We start from the raw sequence: 23,296 nt of genomic DNA on the forward strand, positions 1-23,296 counted from the left end.
TTCTAAAGAGGAAATATGAATGAATTGTTGATTAAAGAACAGTGCAGGACAGATATTGAGAGGTTTGGTCCTTGTGACCAAAATGTAGATCTTTCTAATAAATCAATGCGGGTGTGGAGGTTATGCATGGGAATTAACTTTCATCTTTGAAATAGTGGCATACTGAATCTTTTTTTTTTTTAGGAACGATTTAAATCACTCACATTATAGTGACAACCGAAGCATGTGTAGTTTTGTTTTATATATAAATAGCAAAGTAGAAAAAACTACAGAATTACTGGCTGACTCACGTGACTGAAGCTGATGTTGTAAATGTTGTTTCAGAACCATGGACAGCGCTGTTTGTTGTGCCATGCAGCAATGATAGTAAAATCACTTTTCTTTTTTTTTCTTAATTCAACCACTGCAATCCACAGACAGAAGGGAGGTGAAGTATAACACAAGTGTAACAGTTGGCTGCTGAACAGCTCACTTGTTCAAATCAGTGTTAGGTTTGTGCTAAATACAAAGTTTCACTATACAGGATTTTAAAAATTGTTTGATCATGTTACACCTGATTTTTAGCTGAACTAATCCTTAGTTTCTTGTTCTTGATTTGGACAGCACAGGAAAACAGAGTTTGGGATATGATGACGATGACGAATGAGTCAATTTATAAAGCGTGGGCCTACAAGCCTTCTCACTGCAGTCGTTCCTTAATATTCTCAATTGTTTTAACTAATTGTGTTTGTTTAGGAATTAATTAATTAATTAATTAAAAGATAAATAATAACAATATATACTGTAGTTTGCATGCATCTAGTTCTTCTGTGTTCTGACACAAGGAAACAATGTGGAAATGAAAAATATGATTATCTGAACAACACCTTGTCATACCCTAGGTGTCAGCTTAATTGATTAACTAAGCTAACTGTATTTGGCTAATGCAGTTGGACGTACAAGTGTGAAGCCTTAGCAACAAGCTAAAATACATCAATATCATTACTTTTTTTTTCTTACAAATTGATTTAACTTTATTTGGCATGACGTTAAAACAGCACTGTTAAATCAAATTACAGACACATACATAGCAGTAGCATCTGTCATCATTGCTGAGCTAAAATACTGAACCAAACAAAGTAACTCATGTGCCTTTCATGAAAATTGTATTAACATTATTCAGGTATATTGTGAATGTAAAAAGGCACAACACATTATTAAATGGAAAAAAACCTTTTATTTATTTGTATCAAACATTTATTTTCACAGGAAAAAATAATATATAAGATCTGCAGGTCCAGACTGCAGGTGTACACATGATGGCAAAAACTCTTCATTCTGAGTACATTACTGGAAGGTTGGGCAGGGTACTGGTCCAGAAATGCACATAACGCATTCTCATCTTCTGTCTCACATAATCCTTGTTCATCTTATTATGGATCTCCAGGTACTGGTGTCCAGTGCTAGTGAATTTGGGCCAGGTAGCGGGAACTTTCAGTCCTCCTTTGTTGGGATCTCTGTGAACATGAACAAAACATTGAGCAACTGAATTAAGACAGGCCTAATTTTGTAGCCTAGTCTTCAATTCCACTTTATTTAATTTCTGCAATGCTCTGTTTTCTCTATAAATAATTTTACCCTGTTTTGGCAAAGTTGGTCCAGTAGGCGATCATGTATCCAGAGACATCACGGTGACGAGGCCAATATGCCAGTGGTGTGGTGAAAGGCTTTCCGAACACATACTGCAGATCATCAGAGTGATCAGCTCCCATCCAGCTGGGGAAGGGTGTGGTAATGCCGCCCAAACGGTTGGGCTCAGAGAAGAGGTAAGAGTAGGTACGGCCAGTTCTTTGGTGAAACAAGAGAAATGTGGAGATGTGGCAATGTTAAAGACAAAGAGAAAGATAAAAGCCTTGTCTCCTGCTAGTAGTCCCCTTCTAAGACAAGGTGGGGGGGAAAGAACATATGAATTGAAATCTTACGTGGCATTGGCAGCATGAAGGTAGAGAGCAGCCTGTGTTGGAACCAGGAAGATGTAGTCTGTTCCAATCTCCACCACGGTTTTCTTGATGGTCTCCCTGTTGGGATTCGATCCCCAGGTTGAAGTGTATGTGGAGTAGGCGCTCTCCCAACCAGCCTTGCCCTTCTCCTTAGTGTACGCTGCCAGAAGCCTCTTTACATCCACACTGCATTTGGGAAGAGAAGATTTAAAAATGAAGCCTGAAGAAACACCTCTGTGCCATTAAAGATATTTATATCACTACAGTTGTCAGAAAGGTATGCTGCTTGTATCTGTAAAGTTCTCGGACACCTGGATTATAGTTCTCTGAGAAAATGAAAAGTAGTTCAACTGGACTTTTGATTCTTGAAGACATTTCACCTCTCCACCAAGAGGCTTCTTGAGTTCTGACAGTCTAGTGGGGACGCACAGGTATTTAGCGTTGGTGGGGTCTTTAACAAGACCAAAGATACCATAAACAACTATCACATGTATTGTATTTATTGTATTGTTTTTATTCTTTGTGGTGTAGGCTACTGTTGTATTTTATTTATTTAGGGACGACGGATGCAAATTAGCCACCTGGCTATAATCCGGCACATTTACAGCAGTATTAATTTTTAATTATACTAATGTTCATTAATATGCACTGTCCCTACTCAAATAAAAAATGCTATTATTATTATTATTATCCACACTTGCCTCATGTGACTCTAACCAGTGTCATCCACACCTGACCTCAGGTGACCCTAAAAACCCTGGTTAATCAGTGCGACTATATTCACACCAGTGGTATCAATATTAAGGACCACACCAAAGGTAAATACCTGGGTTTCCCCGCTTGTCAGCCAGAACTGAAGAATCCTCTTGAGAGGCAAAACTTTAAGGAATCTACAACCAAGTCCAGTAGACATGAACTCAACTTTCTCAGAGTTACTTGTTTCACATAATGGCTTGAACTCACATAGAGGTGGCCACCAGCTGGGAGTTGATAGAAGGAACATCTACACCAGTGAAGAGGTGTCCATCCATGTCATTGATTCCAGCGATGTAGTCGATCTCAGCAGCGTTGTGGAACAGGTTGTAAGGCTCATCAGGCAGGAAGTCGCCATCAATCACAGGAGACAGGACCAGGTTGGTGACGATGGGCTCTACCAGTGGCAGATATGCAGACACTTTGAGTGACAAGTTTTGATACAACCTCTAAAATGTTAATTACACTATGTGGAGTGCAGCCCTTACGATCAGGTGAGCTGGATAGCTTAAGAGAGCCAGCCAATGTTAGGAGTGCGGGGTCAGTCATCTTCAAACAAAGGGCCATATTTTCATCAGTGGGGCAGTTGACCTTCAGGGCAACCTGGGGGGCGGGGGTTCAAAATGTACTGTTAAAAAACAAAGTTGCACAAAAGAAGTAAAACTTCTTATAGAAGTTAGGATGTACCTCTTCAGTGAACCTGCGGGGGTTCTTGTTGACAGCCCATGGACAAAGAGCGACCCCACTCTGGGATATGGCTCTCTTGAACAGTCCTTTGTTGTGAGGAGTGAGTGTCTGTAGGCAGAGATGTTTTAGTGAGTTCTCATGTCCAAATTGTGCATTTTCTCATCTGTTTCAATGATTCCTTCAACCTTTTAAGGTGTTTCTGCTAAGTGCACACAATAAACTAAATATCCAGCATCGTACCTGGAAGCTCACACTAGCTCCACCTGCGGACTCTCCAAAGATGGTAATGTTGTCAGGATCTCCCCCAAATGAGCGAATGTTCCTGTGCACCCAGGCGATGGCCATGTGCTGGTCCCACAGACCATAATTTCCTGACAAGAAGACAGAATAAGTTACAAAATAGACTATTACAAATATCTCAGGCAACATCTACCAGGCCATCTGTGTCTGTTGTAGAAGAATAAACCTGCATCTACCAGGCAAGCTAGAGTCTCCGGTGCTCAGGAAGCCAAGAGTTCCCACACGATATCCCAGAGTCACCACAATAACGTCTCCTCTGTCTGCAATCTCCTGCCCACTGTACAGATAGTTGTCCAAGAAGTTAACGCCCATGGAGCCTCCGGCCAGGAAGCCTCCTCCATAGATCCACACCATGACTGGCAGATCTGTGGACACTACAGAGAAAGACAGAGAATTAGAGCCAATTGTAGTGTTAATTGACTGTGGATAATACTTTGCAGCCATCTCTCTCTCTTTACCTGAGCGGCCATGAGGAACCCAGACGTTAAGGTAAAGACAGTCTTCACTTCCTCTGGTGTCAGTCATGATAAGGTTCACCTGAAGGCATCTCTTCCTGTACTCAGTGGCCTTCAGGACACCTGATGACAAACACATACAGTAAAAGAGTAGAATAAAAATGTGTATTTGTAATGACATGTTACATCAAACAGTTGAAGCCTTCAGCAGCTAAAACTATTAGAGATACCAAGATACAACATTTGCAATAAAACAATGAACAAAACTCACTGGATATGCAACATTTTTTCATTCAATGAAAATAAAAGAGAAACCATTCCTGTTGCTACCACTTTGTGAACTCTTGAGCAATAAAGCATCAGTATAGTTTTTAGTCTACCCACCGTCCCAGCCAGGGTGACGCTTTGGTTTCTCAAATCTTCCAGGGATGTCAGCAAAGGGAATCCCTTTGAAGACGTCCATGTGACGGCGAAACCCAAGACGAATGTTCTTGCCCTGCACCATCCCTCCTTCAGTGTAAACCACCCCAAGCTACAGGAATTAAACATATACAGAAAAAACATGACGTAGTAGTACAACAAACATTTTGAATTCAAGTCTTTCTTCCAAAATGCAGGACTGCACCCCTTGCATTTGGCATGTTGTATTTAGGTTTGATTCCTCATTTTCCATTTGGGATGTTTCAGGGGGAAAAAAAGACTATGAACGCTATATCACCTTTTACAATTATGTTGGGACAGAGAAACAGACTCTTGTCCCCATATCATAAAGGCATTTATTGCTTAAAGTTACGAATATTTATCGTAATTTCTTAAATAAGAGTTACAGCTACATTTCAGATTGTTTGTGATGCAGATATTATTGCTTTTTTTTTTTTCGACAGAAGACTATAAATGCCCTTTTTTCTGGATACCATAAAGATATATTTTTTGTGTGAAACTTACAGAGGCTGCAGACACTGTCTCCAGGAAAACTGCAACAGCAACCAAAACCCCGAGCTTCTCCATCATGACCGAACAGTGAGTGTCAGTCTGGCTGTTGGCCAGACTTTTATAAAGGGAACCCCTCCCCTAAACAACATCCGACCAGTGTGGACCAGTGGATCTGCTTTTCTCACTGTTGCATAATATTTGCCCACCTTGTCAAAGTATCTCTACAGCTTCTCGATGTAAGGGATGAGGGGGGGGGGGGGGGTCATTGGACATCGATGATTGAAAGGAACTGAGTTCAAAGGGGTTGGTCCACCACACCCATCTTAGAAGCCAGCCTTCATTTTAATCTCAACGACCTGCAAAGTTGTGTGACTGTATCTTACACAGCTGTGACACTATCGTAGTAACAAATTCTGTCAGACATAAACACCTGTCAGAGTACTCAAAACCTCCCCTGTGTAAGTTCCCACTACAGGACATAGTTTACCATGATAACACATATACATATAGAATCATGAGGTAAATTCTATAGCCTACCTGTCTGGAAATTAATAAATTGCATATAATAAGAAAATCTAAAAAGAAAAAAAAAAAAGAAAAAAGTCCAACGTTATTGAACAAGAAAAACACTTTTGTTCAGTCAAAATAAAACATAGACACAAGTAGAAAATAAATGTTCATTCTTCTGTTGGATTTACACAATATACCGGAAGACAGAAGACAGTTCTTAATTTTCTGTGTCCACACAACCTGAACAAACCAATAAATTACAGTTTGCCAATAAAAAAAAGGGCACTAATTGTTTCTAGTTTTTCACAATGGCAAAGAAAGCTGTCAGAGAGCATCAGAAATGTTATTATAAAAAAGTTTGATTTTAAGATGAGACAGGTAGCTAGCTAGTTAGCTAGTCAGCATGCTAACCTCAGTATGTGCAATGCACTACATAGCCTACTTGTCTTTGCTTCAAAACTGATTTATTTTATAATCCGTCAATAATTTTGAAAGTCTTGAACAGTAATAGTGATGAATAGATGGCTACATTCTCACGACTCGCATGATCTGTTTTGTGCCCCAGTGAATGAAGCCCAAAAAAAATCTTTGAAAGAAAAAAGTGAATTCCCATACACACTTAGACCCTGCATCAATTCATCAAAAAGGTCAAGTCATAAGGTCACAAGTAAAAGGTCCTTGTGACTGAAACATTGACATTTTAAGAAATCAATGCAGATGTGAGAAGTATTTAACTTTTAGCAACAACAACAAAATCTGCCTGACAGGCTATGTGACTAAAGGTAACCTTTTAGAACCACAGACGTGCTGATTGTTTTGTACATAACAAGCTGTCTGTAAAAAAAAAAAAGAAGAAGAAGCAATCCCCACACTAACCCCACACAATGCTGCTGCACAGGCCATCAGAAACAGGCACAGAATACATGCAGTACCTAACATAGTAATATTTGGGTTTTAGGATCATTATCTTCATTCATGATAGTCTTATTAGTCTCAATTGTGCTATTTCCAAAAGGTTGGGTAACCCATCTCTAGACTTGGCCCAGTTTACACTAGTCCATTTTATGTTCATAATTGATGCCAGTTCTTTGATAAAATGTTGGTTTTCTAATATGAAAATACATGAAAAGCTCCACTTCACATAAAAGTTTACTTTCACATCACTTCATTTCTAAGCCTTATTTTCTTTTTAATGAGTTGCAATAAGTTTAGCAGAAGGCTATCAGCAGATGGAGTTCAGTTTCACTATGCTGATTTATGACAACGTGGACAGTGGTGGAAAGTATACAGAGGGTGGGAACAGGACAAATGGTGACTAATAAATTAGCTTATTTAGCTAGGCAGCTACAGTATATGCAAATATAATTAGGTAAATTTAAAGAGTCACAATACATCAGTGAGTTCAACCAATTTATATATAATTTTTATTAATCAAAAATGGATTTTTCATGAACTGATTCTTGAGATTTGCAGGGCAGGTCCACACTGCAGGTGTACACATGATGGCAAAAACTCTTCATTCTGAGTACATTACTGGAAGGCCTGGCAGGGTACTGGTCCAGAAATGCACATAACGCATTCTCATCTTCTGTCTCACATAACCCTTGTCCATCTTATTATGGATCTCCAGGAACTGGTGTGAAGTGATAGTGAATTTGGGCCAGGTAGTGGGTACATCCAATCCTCCTTTATTGGGATCTCTGCGAAGCAAAAGAAAAAAGGGCAACTGAATTAAGGCAGGCAAGCAATTTCCTATTTTGGTGTTTGGTTTTGCTTAATTTAATTTCTGCAGAGCTCTATTTCTTGTCTCCAAAGATTTATACCCGGTTTTGGCAAAGTTGGTCCAGTAGGCGATCATGTAGCGAGAGAGATAACGGTGACGAGGCCAATATGCCAGTGGTGTGGTGAAAGGCTTTCCGAACATGTACTGCAGATCATCAGCGTGGTCAGCTCCCATCCAGCTGGGGAAGGGTGTGGTAATGCCGCCCAAACGGTTGGGCTCAGAGAAGAGGTAAGAGTAGGTACGGCCAGTTCTTTGGTGAAACAAGAAAAATGTGGAGATGTGGCAATGTTAAAGACAAAGAGAAAGATAAAAGCCTTGTCTCCTGCTAGTATTCCCCTTCTAAGACAATATAGGGGAAAGAAGAACATATAGCTATATTAATTGAAATCTTACGTGGCGTTGGAAGCATGAAGGTAGAGAGCAGCCTGTGTTGGAACCAGGAAGATGTAGTCTGTTCCAATCTCCACCACGGTTTTCTTGATGGTCTCCCTGTTGGGATTTGATCCCCAGGTTTGGGTGTATGTGGAGTAGGCGCTCTCCCAACCAGCCTTGCCCTTCTCCTTAGTGTACGATGCCAGAAGCCTCTTTATATCCTCACTGCATTTGGGAAGAGAAGGTTCGAAAATTAAGGCTAAAGAAACACCTCTGTGCCATCAAAAATGTTTAGCCTATATCTCTACAGTTGTTGCAAAGGTATCTTACTTTAGTAAGATCTAGTTTCACACTGATCTAATGGCTTGAACTCACATAGAGGTGTCCACCAGCTGGGAGTTGATAGAAGGAATATCTAAACCAGTGAAGATGTGTCCATCCATGTCATTGACTCCAGCGATGTAGTCGATCTCAGCAGCGTTGTGGAACAGGTTGTAAGGCTCATCAGGCAGGAAGTCGCCATCAATCACAGGAGACAGGAGCAGGTTGCTGACGATGGGCTCTAACAGATGCATATACAATCAGACACTTACAGTGACAATAAATGATTTAGTCATTATAAGGTAAATGTTGAATACCCAAAGCAAAAGCAATGAGCTACCTCTTAATTTGTTCCCTACAAATTAAGAGGTAGCTGTACCAGTCAGAAATGTTTGTGAAGGAGCATCTTATACTCCTCAAAAAAGAAAGATGCATTTGCTGTTTTCCGCAGTAGCGTAAAGAGTCCTATTATTAGAAGAGAGAGAGGGAGAAGAGAAGAGAGTGTAGCCCTTACGATCAGGTGAGCTGGACAGCGGAAGAGAGCCGGCCAACGTTAGGAGCGCAGGGTCAGTCATCTTCAAACAAGCCGCCATATTTTGATCAGTGGGGCAGTTGACTTTCAGGGCAACCTGGGGGGGGGGGGGGGGGGGGGTTCAAAATGTACTGTTAAAAAACAAAGTTGCACAAAAGAAGTAAAACTTCTTATAGAAGTTAGGATGTACCTCTTCAGCGAACCTGCGGGGGTTCTTGTTGACAGCCCATGGACAAAGAGCGACCCCACTCTGGGATATGGCTCTCTTGAACAGTCCTTTGTTATGAGGAGTGAGTGTCTGTAGGCAGAAAAACAGATGTTTTAGGAGTTTCTCTTCCTTTAACCTCTCAGGTGTTTCTGCTTCAGTGCACACAATAACCGAATGTGGCAAGGTGAAGAGGGGCGGGGATTGAACCCACACCTCCCGGGTAATAGTCATGCACACTTGCCAGTCACCCAAAGGGACATCCCTTTGGCCAAGTAGCCAGGGCACATGATCAATTGGAGGCATAGTGACAGGACCACCACTGTCACATCTCTCCCCCTATTTTCACAAGCACGTCCTCGTGCTCCGCGCAGGCTGCCACACATTAGGAATCCATGGACCCACCCCTAGAGCTACATGGATCCTGCTGACAACGCCAGAATGTGGCAAGGTGAAGAGGGCCCGTGCAGGGATGTCCTTTTGGGTGACTGGCAAGCGCGCATGACTCTTACCCGGGAGGTGTGGGTTCAATCCCCGCCCGGGCCCTCTTCACCTTGCCACACTAAAAATCCAGAAAAACAAAGCATCTTACCTGGAAGTTCACACTAGCTCCGCCTGCGGACTCTCCAAAGATGGTAATGTTGTCAGGATCTCCCCCAAATGAGCGAATGTTCCTGTGCACCCAGGCGATGGCCATGTGCTGGTCCCACAGACCATAATTTCCTGACAAGAAGACAGAATAAGTTACAAAATAGACTCTTACAAATATCTCAGGCAACATCTACCAGGCCATCTGTGTCTGTTGTAGAAGAATAAACCTGCATCTACCAGGCAAGTTAGAGTCTCCGGTGCTCAGGAAGCCAAGAGTTCCCACACGATATCCCAGAGTCACCACAATAACGTCTCCTCTGTCTGCAATCTCCTGCCCACTGTACAGATAGTTGTCCAAGAAGTTAGCGCCCATGGAGCCTCCGGCCAGGAAGCCTCCTCCATAGATCCACACCATGACTGACAGATCTGTGGACACTACAGAGAAAGACAGAGAATTAGAGCCAATTGCAGTGTTAATTGACTGTGGATGATAGTTTACGGCTGTTTCTCTGTCCTTACCTGAGCGGCCATGAGGAACCCAGACGTTAAGGTAAAGACAGTCTTCACTTCCTCTGGTGTCAGTCATGATAAGGTTCACCTGAAGGCATCTCTTCCTGTACTCAGTGGCCTTCAGGACACCTGATGAGACACAGTGTATGAGCAGCATAAAACTGCATGTTTTCACCTCTAAAGCTTAAACAAGTTGACTAAGACACCATGTTTGCACTAAAAAAATTAAAGAATAAAACATTCTCCTTCAGTGAAATTAGGAGACAAGGTTGAGCAGAATTGGTGTTGTTATTGAATCATATTAGATTGTATTTTGAATTCTTGAACAACAAAGCATCGTTATAGTTGCAGTTATCGGTGAATGTAGTTGGGGATCGACTGATGAAAATCGGTCTACCCACCATCCCAGCCAGGGTGACGCTTTGGTTTCTCAAATCTTCCAGGGATGTCAGCATAGGGAATCCCTTTGAAGATGTCCATGTGATGGCGAAACCCAAGACGAATGTTCTCGCCCTGCACCATCCCTCCTTCGGTGTAAACCACCCCAAGCTACAGGAATTACACAAAGACCATACAGACTTGACATGGTAGTCCACCCAGTATTTTTAAGACTTGTTTTGGTAAAGAAATAAACAAAAAAGCAAATCAACATGTTTTCAACTGAATACTTCAATAAATTTGGAAGTATATTGTTTGTGTGACACTTACAGAGGTAGCAGAGACCGCCTCCAGAAAAGCCGCAATGGCAATTAAAATCGCCAGTTTCCCCATCATGACCAGTGAGAACCAGCTTCAGTGTCAGACACACTTTTATATAGAGGACTCCTCCCCTATTAAACATCATCCGACCAGTGTGCACCAGTGTCTGTGGACCTGCATTCTTTACTCTTAGATAACACACAATATTTAACGATCTTGTCTTCACAGCATTTTCCTCAATACTTGCTGAGGATTACATGGAAAACTTATTCAGACTTGTATTTCTGTAGCATCGCATTAACAAGAGATGGGGAGAAAAGTTCGAAGACTCTCTTTGTTATGGATATTCATCAAACCATGGTGGCAAGGACCACTATATCTTCTGAAGACACAATTGCATAAGTCAATTTGTTTATCTCGAAACGAAGACAACAATTTAAGATAGCTCCATATAAAAACAACAAACTTATCGCCATTACATTTGTCATCTGAAATTTGATCTGTTCGGTCTGTATGAAGCTGTTTTTCTTACAGCTATACCGAAAATGAAGAATGGGTTCCACCACTTTCACGTCAAATGACACTGCCATCATGCAAACTGATTAATGGTGTATAATATTAGCAATAGCAATATAGAAAAGCAGTTACATGGACAGAGATTTCCATTATTGTACCATAGTTTTTGGAGCATTTCTGTATGATAAAAACAGTAAAAAAACAAAAACAACAACACAAAAACAACATGGCTACAAAGCAAATGTTTGTGTGGCATGAGAAGTGATTTCCAAATTTTGCAATTGTGTACCAGGAAGCCAGTGATTGCTGAGTTGACACAGCTGTCCAGCAGGACTCAGAGTCACACTGCTGCAGCCAATTCAAATGGGAATCCATGTTTGATGTCTAACTTTTTCCACTAATGCTGCACCATGGCCTGTAAATGTTTTTATCATATAATTAAGGTAAATTAAAGTGGCCATAACTATCCCTCCAAATTGTTACTTTAGTTTAGACATGGGTATGGGTTTAGACACGGAAATTGTCCGTTCTCCTTCTACTGTAAGGATTTGGCTGAACTGAAGTATGCTTTGGAATACGCCTACAGTAGCACATTTCCATGCTCGCTAGACACCCCTTATGCACGCGCCATCACACACACACACACACACACACACACACACACACACACACACACACACACACACACACACACACACACACACACACACACACACACACACTTAGCTATGTTCTATATTGTGATTTTTGAATTACTTTTGTTTCTTGATTTTATAGTTTTAAGTTTGCTTGTCTTGTTTATTGTTGTGGTCTTATATTCCTTGTTTTTATGAGGTGAGATTTCCTTTATAAACCCCTCTGGGTTTCTTTAATCTCACCTGCACATTTGGTCTGTTGTATTTTAGCTGTTTTGCTTGCTTGTAATATTGTGCAAATCAAAAAAAAAATAGAAAGAAAAAACTACTTTTAAAAATGGATCTGAGAATAAAAAAAGAAAAATTAAATGATAAATATACATTTTTGCATACTGTGCATGCCTATGTTTATGCAATACCAATTAAAATCTGTCACTTTCTCATTCACTCGAACTGGCAAGTGTGTCCAAAGGTGATGTTCTGACCCAGTAGTGTTCAGTAGTTATTACTACATTGTCAAATTAATACTCAGGACTCCCCAACCATCTTCAAGCCAGCCTGTGAAGTGTAACTGTATAGTAAAGTACTACCTTTAAGGTATGGTTCCCACTACAAGGCCATACTTTACCACATACACATTCACTCACATGGTGAAACCAATACCAGCCACTCTGTCATGGCTGGTAATGAACCAATTTTATGTAATCAGAATATTTAAAATGTTGCACGTAAAATTCGTACAAATAAAAACACTTTCTTATAATGAAAAAAAAAAACTACAAACATCAAATAATAAATAGGAATTCAACACCTGTTTGGGCAGCTTTAATGTCGGCCAGACTTTTTTGAAGGTGACTCCTCCCCTAAACAACATCCGACCAGTGTGCACCAGTGTCTGATGGCCTGTTTTTCTTGCTCTTGCACAACACATATTTAACCATCTTGTCACCACAGCGCTCCTCAAAACTTACTGTGGATTATACCAAAAACTAATTCCATCAAAAATCCTCATATTTGATATATTATATCGTATTATTATTATATTAATATAGACCCTTGTAATCTGAAATTTAATCTGTTGGTCTTTTTGTAGCTGTTTTTTCATACAACGATCAAAACCAAGAACGACACCACACCACGTTCACCTCACATGACACTGCTGTTGCAAACTGATAAATGGAGTGAACTTGTGTCAGGACAACTGTTACAGAGGAGAGAGGGTCCCGCGCCTTTATATCAAAAGTTTGAGTAAGAGTAATGTAAGTATCCAACTTTACAGGTGTGCCCACAATTCACTTTTAAATGGGCACACCTGTAAAGTTGTGTGGCCATATCTTACACAGTTGTCACACTATTACAGTGACAAAATCTGTTAAAAACACAAACAGGTGTGTAAACACTGTTCAGAGTACTCAGAACCTCTGCAGCTGTTCCCACTACAGGACATATTACCATGATAACACACACACATAACAAACTTGCAAGGTAAAATCAATACCTGCCACTAACGACTGGTAAATGAACCAATTTTGTATCATCATAATATTTTTTTCCAAATTATTGAACAACAAAATAAACTTTCTTCAGTTTGCCCATGTGACCTAAATCAAACAGTATGACAGTTTCCAGTTCTTTGTTTTTGTTTTTTCACAACAGTGTTACAGTGTTAACATCACTGTTCCAAAGCAATTATTAAAGATCTGGAAATGCCTGTTTCAGCAGCTTGTAATGTTTCAAAGTCATAAAACTGTTCAGAGTCTTCCAGGATGTGGTGCTAAGAGACTCAGTTAGAGAAGTCTTTCAAAGTTGGTGCAGTCGAGCTGGAGCAATCCTGCGTGTTGGTTTTAGTCTGTATTTGCTGCACACCAAAAATAATTAGGGCTTATGGGCAGAGGCTAGGGTGGATGCCACTATTTAAAAAAGGCAAAAGGGGAAGACTAATGCATAAGCCACAGTCTTTGTGGGCTGATGTTTTATGAAGAGGTAACAGAGAACTCTAATGGCAAAGCTATGGTCCAAATGTCTTTGGACTGGGAGGAAGCCAGAGAACCCAGAGAGAACCCCCCCCCCCCTAAATAGGACTATTTAGATCTTTGTAATAGGCTCAGGTTTTTGGAGAGGAGGTTAGACACAAGCAGTTTTAAAATAATCAGGGACAGAGAAATGTTCAACAGCATCATCAGATTCCATCACTCTGAACCAAGTAGATACTGTATATCCATCCAGAACGACTACATCTTGATCAGTGAAACATGAATTCAGACTTCATTATAAGGATGATACAGCTACCACACAAAGCTGTAGAAATACTGCCATTTTTTTATTTACATTTTACAAGTTCACATCACATTTTACAGAAACTGAAACATATTAACAGTCAGGGCAGTCATACTTTGTTACATGTAATCCAGAATTTCTGTCTCCATCTCATTTTCACTTCCCTCAGATGGCAGAAATTCATCGTCATCATCTTCTTCACCATCCTCCTCCTCCTCTTCCTCCTCGTCGTCGTCTCCTTCTGTTATTGAGTATTTTACACTTGTGCGTTTGCGCCGGCTTCTCCTGGGGGCGACTGGCAAAGCTACGGGGGAAAGATAACATCAGATTAGAGACCACTGGGTCTAACAAAGTTAGATAACACCGTTTTTAAAGTGTTTGCACGTTGCAAAGAGTGTTTGACTGTCTAGTGGGTTTTTGATTAACTTTATCCATTTTCCACAGAAGAGAGTCAACACCACTGCCCCACTACTGAGACTGTGCAGTGAGAGGTGGAGCAGCAGGGAGCTTGTTTGTGAAAAGCTGAATAAATTCACCAATCGGTGTGTAATTGAACTGCACTCCCACACACACACACAGTGTCCTCACAGTGACTCATCCATTGTGCTATTCCCTACCTGGTTTCTGTGCTCGGACGATCTTCTTGATCATGGCGGAAATCATGTCCCTCAGCTTGTCAGTGGTGCCCACAACACACCAGCCGTCCCGTTCGTTACAGACCTGCTCGCCAGCGCCGATCTGCTCAACCACCTCTCTGATGCTGGAAACACACCAACAGCTGCATTACACCCAAACACTGGTGGAAAGTACGTCAGAAATGTTGACTCGACTACTGTGCAGTGAAAAGTACTTTACTTGACGTCAGTACTTTCATTTGGTCATACTTACCACAAAAATATTTTACTCTTTAATGCATCATTTTTATCTGATAACTCCAGTTACTGGTTACTTTGCTGATTCAGAAAAAATAACTCAATATTTATCCCTGGGGAAACATTTAGAAGTTACTCAGTGGGATGCCAATTACCGGTAACTAAAATTGAGTCTGACGTTAGCAACTGCAACATCAGAGACTGCTCTACACATTAAGGCATCATACATACAGTGCAGTACATTGTAAAACAACCATTTTTGTTACTATAATCATTTATAATTTGATCACTGATACTTTGTGTTGTGGTGTTAGCTACTGTACTACAACTACAACACAATGTGAATTGTTAAACATGTTGGGCTTGATGTTCCTATACGTTCCTGTCCCTATATAGTGTACTTAATTTCTTTTTTTTCTTTTATTGCTGCATTTAACGTTTGTATTTCTACTAAAGCAAATCACTTTATGACTAGTACTATATAAATAAATAAAAAGTTTATTTTTACTTTACTTGAATCCTAGTGTTCCTTATTATAAATTTAAGGCCTATAAAACCAAAACGAAGACCTGAGACATTAATTTAACTGTATTTAAGATGATTTATAGCGTCTTTTGAAAAGAAAAGAAAAAAATGAGACCCATCACACTGTAACGTACCTGTCCACATGCAAATCACAGAGCTGGTAAAACATCTGTCTGTGAGGAGGCAGCATGCCCTCTGTGAAAATGTAGTTAGACTCCTGTGGAGATGACACAGATTCAGTGTTTCCTTCAGCAGGTATCAACATATCGCTGCTTGAAACCTATTAGTACATTAGGACACACTGTAATAACACCTCACATAATGTGACCTGCACTGACCTTCAGCTGGTATGAAACCACGACAGGATCTCGATTGGAACTGGAACCCTCCTGAGCTGGAAGATCCATCACACTAGCTGGTAGTGGACCTGGAGAAAGAAACAGCAGTTTTTACACCATGTGAAGATTATTGGGGAGTTAGTGCAGTTTGATTTAGTGCTGGACTGAACTTACTGTACTTACTTTCAGTGTGTTTATGTGGCTAAATGAGACCAGATGACGTAAGAAATCAGACAATGCTCTCACAAACCTCAGACAGTTTTTTTTAGTTGTAAGTATATATTTGGCACTTTTTGCCTTTAATTGATACAATAGTTGAGAGAGACAGGAAATGGGAGGCAGAGAGAGGGGGAATGACATGCAGCGAAGGGCCACTAGATTCGATTTCGAACCAGGGCCGGCTGCAGTGAGAACTGTAGCCTCTGCATATGGGGCGCCTGCTCAACCCACTGAGCTAAACGGCGCTGCCTTAGACTGTATTTTAGAAGCAACTCCTACTTCAATGTTCTTCAACTCTTGTCTGTGTGTGTGTGTTGTATGGATACCATCACTATAAGAAGATAGACTGTGGTTAGTGAGAGAGCTGCTGTTCCTATAAATGGTCAAATGAATTTATTTACACTTCCAGATGGAACTGACTAAGTGCTTCAGTCAGATTTTGGGTGACATTATATATACAATACAATACATATTTATTTATACAGCACATTTAAAAATACAACCCAGGTTGTCCAAAGTGCTGTACAATAAACACACAAGCAAACTAGTGGCAATACAACTAGATGGAACAGGTAATGTAGCTACAATAAAAGCATGCAATAAAACAATAGAACAAGAGTGGAGACATATAAAACTAAAATGCCAAGGAAAAGAGATGAGTTTTTAAAAGAGATTTAAAGTGCTCGAGTGTTTGTGCAGTCCTAATATGCAGAGGTAGGCTGTTCCACAATGTCGGGGCCGCGGATATGAAACATGAGAAAACATTGTTATGTGTAATAATGTCTCTTCTCTGTCTGGAGTGTTAGACGTGCGTGGAAGTAAAAAAGCCGATTTGAATGCTGGTTGTCTGTACACATGGAGGACAAAGAGGAAAATCTAAATGTGGAAATCAAACCTCGAATGAATGAATTCAGGAAAAACAATCTGGTTGGCCTGTTGTGGGCCCCCATTTTAAATCCATTAATCTGAGTAAACTCACCTGCTTTGTTGAGTGTGATGGGCAGACTATAGTTAAGGGCGCTCCTCTTGGCTTTCACTGGCAAGTCAGATATTGAGTAACCTAAAAAGAGCAGCCAGCAGTTAATATCAGGCAAAGAGGACTTGGCTTTTGATTAAGACTCATAATAGCAACTAAATGTTCTACAGTATCACCAAATACTAGTGTTACTGCTCGTAGCCCTCAGCCTCTCACCGTGCTTGGTGCTGCAGCGGATCCTGAAGTCCAGCAACTGGTATTTCCTGGACTCTGTGGTGGTTCGGGGGTCGTAGCCCAGCCTCACCCACAGACTCCTCCACGGCCCCGTCACCTACAAAAGTAAGACTGGCATGTAAATCCAATTTAGGAAAATGGGATTTTATTGACACACAGGTGACAGTGGAGACCAGTGAGTGAACCTTTAAAGGGATAGTTAAAAATGTTGGCAAATTTGCCTATTGCTATAATCCCTATAGTCATAGTAGTAGGTTCATTACTTTTAATTATCGTTGCATGTTGTTTTGAGATCTGCAGGGCAGAGACGCAGGCTGCTCAGCCAACACAATGGAGGTCAACGGTATGGTCCCCAGTCCCTCATCAAATACACAATCCAACAACTCCAAAACCACGCACCACGCTATGAAATAATATAATATAAACAATGTAACATTACGGGACGGAGTTGTTGTTGAGGAAAATGCATAGCCAGGAATACATTCCAGACACGGCTGCCAAAAATATTGCCAAAATGTTGAACTATCCCTTTAACATCTACAGTTGTAGATCTGTGAGTGTAATAAAGCAACATCACACATCTGTTCAAGGAGATTTAAACATGTGGAAAAGCTACATTTTAGCTTTCTCCATAAATGAATTATCAAACTAAAAAGAAAACATGCTGTGTAGACTGCAGCTTCAGTTCCACAAACCTTTGTAAACCTTATCTACAGCCTGAGAGCAGCCGCCCGCTCTCAGCAGCGTTACCTGCAGCTGAAGGCGGAGGTGATGACCGATAGTAACCTCTGTCTGCTGTCAGCTGTATGCGGACACGTACATTTTGTTTTTCAGTCATATCATCATTGTAATACTGAACAGCAGTATTGCATATCACTAATTCTTCTTAATACAAATTAAAGAATTACTGGGCTTAATGTGAATGACGCTTAACAACTATGAAGCTTATGCAAAATGTAATTAAACAGTTTCATATTACAGCCTAACACTGATAACATCAATATCAGTTTACATTCTGATAACATCAATACAAAATGAACAGATTTCAGTTTGGACTTTTTGTCCTCACTGAGGCTGCAGATAGTATTTTCATTTAGGTTTCACCGTTTCAAAATACATCTGAATGACATCAGGGAAAATGCAACTGAACATCATTTATTCATTCTGCCCCCAAAATGCAACCTCCTTCTTTACCGGGCACAGTTTGTCTCCTCAGCTCACCATGTAGTAGGCGTAGACGGGCAGCAGCAGTTTGAGTTTATCAGGGTGGATGTTGATGTTGGCCTTGACCGCGTTCCGGGACCAGATGGGCCGTGTCTCAAACATCTAGGCACAAAACGTTTGGTCTTAGATAAGATTAAAGCTTGGAAACGGAAGGAGAGTCGTGCATGTGTAATATTAAGCAACAGTTTCCAGCTTCACAGCCAATGCTATTTCTGTAGTGACAACGAGCTGACTTTGATTGGTTTGTGCTGCACTGATGAACAGAGTGACTGCTGGAAACAGCTTGATGGAAAAATGGCTGGAACAGAAGATTTCCAGTGTCTGAGAGGCGTTCGGATACATGTTCAAAAGTTGTGCAGAGCTGAGTGTGTTGTGTTCCCAGAAGCACACAGACCTGTCTCAGCTGTTCTTCAACCTCTTTGTCGGAATCCTTCTGGCAGAGCCGATCCCAGTTGAGTCTGGCCGCCTCCAAACACGCACTGGGCACAGTGGGATCAGTGAAGGTGACAAAAATGGCGTTGTGGGGCCGACGAGCACGATTCAAACCGATAAAGTTCTTGTTCATGGTCACCTGCCTATAGAGAGGAATGGAGAGGAAACAGAATAAATATATTCCTGACAAGCTGCAACAGCATCACAGAGAAATTAAAAATGGGTAACACTTTACAATAAGGGTCCCTTAATTAACGTTAGTTAGTACATTATTAAGCATTAATATATAAACTAATGTGTTAATTAATGCTGAGTAATGCATACATAATGATATAACTAATTACATTATTCAACTTTTATTATTACTTATTTAACTAACTTTGAGTAGTAAACATTACACATACACAAAGTAATACATAATAATGATTGTTAATATATCTGTAAACAGTTAATTAATGCTTAATAATGTACTAACTAACGTTAATTAAGGGACCCTTATTGTAAAGTGTTACCTAAAAATGCAGTGAATACAGATCTGCTCTCAGTTTTGGCCGAACAAGCCGAAAATCAAAAGACAGTCAACTGGCAAGTCATTAAGTTGATACGGTATATTTGTGCTGTTACTGACTGAGAAACATCAGGCCGGTAGAAATAATCCACAGGACTGTCGAGGCGGGAGAAGATGGCCGGGGGGATGAAGTACGGCATGGGCTGCTCAAAGAACTCCTGACTCTCCACTTTGCGAAGGATGATTTTGTCGTACAAAGACTGGTCCTTCCCTCCTTCAGAATGCACAGCGAGGCACTGGAAGTCAGCCAACCCTGCAGAGGACGAAGATGTAACAAACATCCACCTCATCAGTTTGAGTCATATGTCTCTTTAACACACATTACATCACGGAAATTAATATTCTTTGTTTTGTGAATCAAATATCTTTGTGCATAGCAAGGACTTTTCATCCGACCTTGAAATTTATATGTCGTTCCTATGACTCCGACTATGTCCATGTGGATCTCAACTTTCTTGGGGTCCTTCTTTCGCACCCGTCGTCGCACTCTTAGGAGGATGTTGCTGGACTGGAGGCGGTTGGCACACAGGGAGTGACAGAAGGGGTCCTGGGGTCTGTAACGCAGCTCAAGCCGCCGGTTTGGGTGAGCGAAGGCCTGTGATTTAAACACAGAGACAGAGGCTTAAAATGATGCCAATCATTCAGTCCACAACAGCCAATAAGGTGACTCCAGTCAATTCACCTTATTCAAAATCAAACCAGTGCTAAGACCAGTGCTTAACTGTGTGGTGGAATACAAACCATACAACGTGGGGCTTTTGATGGCTCCTGGAGGTTTGGCTGGACTAAAAGCAAGTCTGAATCTTTTGCTGAGAGCATATGTGATTGGAAACATATACAGTGCCTTGCAAAAGTATTCATACCCCTTGAACTTTTTCCATATTTTGTCACGTTACAACCACAAACTTAAATGTAAAGTGGAAGGAAATGCTACACGGTGATTTTTTTTTTTTTTTACAAAAAAGAAATCTGAAAAGTGTGGCGTGCTATGTATTCAGCCCCACTGAGTCAATTAGTTTGTTGAACCACCTTTCACTGCAGTTACAGCTGCAAGTCTTTTAGAATATATCTCTACCAGCTTTGCTCACAATTTTTGCCCATTCTTCTTTGCAGAATAGCTCCACTTCAGTCAGATTGTATGCAGAGTGTCTGTGAACAGCAGTTTTCAAGTCTTGCCACAGATGATTCTCAGTAGTATTTAGGTCTGGACTTTGACTGGGCCGTTCTAACACATGGATATGCTTTGCTCCGAACCAGTCCATTGTAGCTCTGGCTGTATGTTTAGGGTTAGGCCATTATCCATCCCAGACTCAAGTCCTTTGCAAACAGCTTTTCCTCCAGGATTGCCCTGTATCTAGCTCCATCAACTCTGAGCAGCTTCCCTGTCCCTGCTAAAGAAAAGCCTCCCCACAGCATGATGCTGCCACCACCATGTTTCACGGTGGATGGTGTGTTCAGGTTGATATGCAGTGTCAGGCTTCCGCCACAAATAGTCTTTTGCATGTAAAAGACAAGTTCAATTTTGGTCTTTAATGTGTAAAAAAATGTATCATTTTGCTTCCACTTTACAATTATGCACAACATTGTGTTGGTCTCTCACAAAATGTCCCAATAAAATACATGTGTAGGAATTACCCCCATCTAGCGGTGCGGTTGCATATCGGAATGTATTCTTGATGTTGCATTCACGTGAAATCGGGCAGACGTCAGACAGTCAACAGACACTGCATGTAACAGGATAAACAAGCATCTATGTAAACAAGTGGTCCGCCAGCACGACGCAAAACAATACAGGCATGACAATATGTTGTCATGGTGATTTCGTATTGTTTACCTGACCCACGTTTTACCGTCTTTCTCTCGTCGAGTAAAATGACATCCGGTTGGTTTGCTGATGGCCGTCTGCCTGACTGCAGCTGAATGCAACATCAGTGCCTCCGTCCTTCCTCACACTACGCAGTGGTGACAGTTTTAACCATAGATATAGAAACGTTTATATATCGTTTAAACAGGCGCTACCCGGAAAACTTTCTCGCTCCGGTGAGTTTCTGTGCTTACCTAGGTCACGCTGCCACTGAACTAGTGATGGCAAGGCAAGGCTTTTTTTTTGTATAGCCCGTTTTTACAAACAGTTTGTCTCAAAGGCCTTTACATGGCATCGTAACAACATCCTCTGTCCTTAGACCCTCACATCGACTGAGGAAAAACTCCATAGAAAACCCTTTTAACAGGGAAAAATCGGATCAGCAGTTCTTTTGACTGTACTGAATCACTAGAATCAGTTCATTAAAATGAGTCGTTCAAAAAATGTGTTCACCGAATCACTCAGTGCTTATGGAGCCCTGACAAAGTGCATTATTCTCCAACTTTCTGAACTGATACACAGCCAAACAATCCGTCACTAGGTCATGATTCAGCCCTGAGGTTCACATTCACTCTGTAACACGTTCACTGCACTTATACTCATTAGGGACGGTGCAAAAAAAAGAGGGACGGTGCATTCACAGACCAGTATACAGACATTCGTGGGCGAAGCAGCAAATATTACTACACAGTGAACGCGAGTCCTCTGTGCACAGTACATTCACTTAACATGATGCTACACAGATGTGCTAAGTTTAACAGTACGGTTGAACGTGAATCAAGTCCTCTGAACCTGAATCACGTCTGCAGCAGCAGTTCTCTGGTGCAGGTTCGCGAATCACGAGTGAGTGAGTGAGTAACAGCTTCCCCAGCAGCAGTTCTCTGTGTGTGCAGTAGGTTTGGGAATCGTGAGTGAGTGAATGGGCAGCCTGCCCCCAGTACATGCAGTGAACCATGCACACAGTGAGTGACCTGGAGCCCTCAGCCCCGACTGTCAGTGAACGAATCACTGAACAAACATGCACCGTTCCCTCGCAATGAGAGTCTCCGCCACCAGATTGGCAGGTGATTCAGTGATTCACAGACCACACAGCAGTTCCACTGTCGGCCTGCACGCTCGCTGCTGAGCTCAACTACTGAACTGAGAAAGGAACGAATCAGGTCAGGAAGTGATTCTAGTCAGTACGTTCACTTAAATAATTCGTTCCTTCGAACGAATCACTCGCGAACGACACAACACTACACTGAACGTAAAAAAAAAATGGCGATGCAACATGGCAGCCTCGGTTCGGTGCGTCGTCCAGTAGGTAACGACTTGTAACAACTCGTAAGGTACGAGAAAGCTTTGTATGCGGGTGTGAGATTTGAAAGCCAAATAGTTAGCTACATACTGGGGCTGTAAGCTTGTGGTGGTACCGTGACAACATGTGGAAAGTTCAAGGGAGGCAATGTAAGTTATTATGGAAATAAAAAAATATATACCACCGGAAGAAGTCTAAATGAGACTAAAAGCGATAAAAATAAAAAAATAAAAAGCCGGTCAGGTCCAGCTGTGTGTCTACTTACTTTGGAAACTCCTTGTTCACCCCCGAGAGTCTCCAGCATCTTGGGCAGACTGTTTACCACCGCAGGATACTCCACACACACCAGCCTCTTGCCCTGCACAGGCACGGTGGCCGAGCTGCCGGGCACATGCTCACTGTCGGCCGGGCAGGAAAAAGTCAGTTCTTTCAGAGTAAAATCCAACTTTAACTCCTTTACTGCAGCCATGCTGATTTTTCTTCACGTTATATTTCAGAAAACAACATTTAACACTTAATCACACTCTGCTACTACACTCGTAGTTCGCGGTGAACCCATGATGCAGCGCGAGTCTGTGTCCTGGTGCAAAATATCACCGGGTAGAAACGCTGGTGCACACAGTCGGCAACCAAGGAAACGTCACTTCCGGTCAGAGCCGTGGGGGCAAACAAATCGATTCCCCCAT

The 23,296-nt window shown here is 41.4% G+C and overlaps 2 protein-coding genes and 1 pseudogene across 3 annotated transcripts; all 3 read right to left on the bottom strand.

The window, feature by feature from the left end:
• Positions 1-1,312: 1,312 nt before the first annotated feature.
• Positions 1,313-5,256, bottom strand: LOC310994242 (bile salt-activated lipase-like; annotated as a pseudogene). The gene is made up of 11 exons: positions 5,120-5,256; positions 4,559-4,706; positions 4,178-4,297; positions 3,896-4,093; positions 3,660-3,790; positions 3,420-3,527; positions 3,221-3,335; positions 2,943-3,129; positions 1,962-2,165; positions 1,618-1,827; positions 1,313-1,496 (listed from the first exon to the last, which is right to left on the bottom strand). The product of its transcript is annotated as a bile salt-activated lipase-like (transcript).
• Positions 5,257-7,133: 1,877 nt separating this feature from the next.
• On the bottom strand, positions 7,134-10,705 carry LOC310994241 (bile salt-activated lipase-like; the record flags this gene model as incomplete). Its single annotated transcript, XM_083982850.1, has 11 exons — positions 7,134-7,317; positions 7,441-7,650; positions 7,794-7,997; positions 8,148-8,334; positions 8,608-8,722; positions 8,816-8,923; positions 9,423-9,553; positions 9,659-9,856; positions 9,941-10,060; positions 10,333-10,480; positions 10,640-10,705. 11 exons carry the CDS (start codon positions 10,703-10,705, stop codon positions 7,134-7,136), a joined length of 1,671 nt encoding a protein of 556 aa, XP_083838976.1.
• Positions 10,706-14,131: 3,426 nt separating this feature from the next.
• gtf3c5 (general transcription factor IIIC, polypeptide 5) lies at positions 14,132-23,171 on the bottom strand. The gene is made up of 11 exons (XM_083983046.1): positions 22,876-23,171; positions 19,843-20,041; positions 19,507-19,699; positions 18,841-19,021; positions 18,444-18,548; positions 17,205-17,319; positions 16,992-17,072; positions 15,794-15,882; positions 15,590-15,672; positions 14,676-14,818; positions 14,132-14,362 (listed from the first exon to the last, which is right to left on the bottom strand). Exons 1-11 carry the CDS (start codon positions 23,077-23,079, stop codon positions 14,178-14,180), a joined length of 1,578 nt encoding a protein of 525 aa, XP_083839172.1. The 5' UTR covers positions 23,080-23,171; the 3' UTR covers positions 14,132-14,177.
• Between the last annotated feature and the right edge of the window lie 125 nt (positions 23,172-23,296).

Source organism: Trachurus trachurus (assembly GCF_905171665.1).
Source record: "Trachurus trachurus genome assembly, chromosome: 12".
Classification (NCBI taxonomy): Eukaryota; Metazoa; Chordata; class Actinopteri; order Carangiformes; family Carangidae; genus Trachurus; species Trachurus trachurus.

Excerpts from the sequence above, each read along its gene's own strand:
- gtf3c5 (XM_083983046.1), bottom strand. The coding sequence starts at position 23,079 with ATGGCTGCAGTAAAGGAGTTAAAGTTGGATTTTACTCTGAAAGAACTG. Across the intron at positions 17,320-18,443 it reads CCGTCTACGCCTACTACATG|GTGACGGGGCCGTGGAGGAG; the intron begins GTGAGCTGAGGA and ends TTACTTTTGTAG. Across the intron at positions 15,673-15,793 it reads TGGTTTCATACCAGCTGAAG|GAGTCTAACTACATTTTCAC; the intron begins GTCAGTGCAGGT and ends TCATCTCCACAG.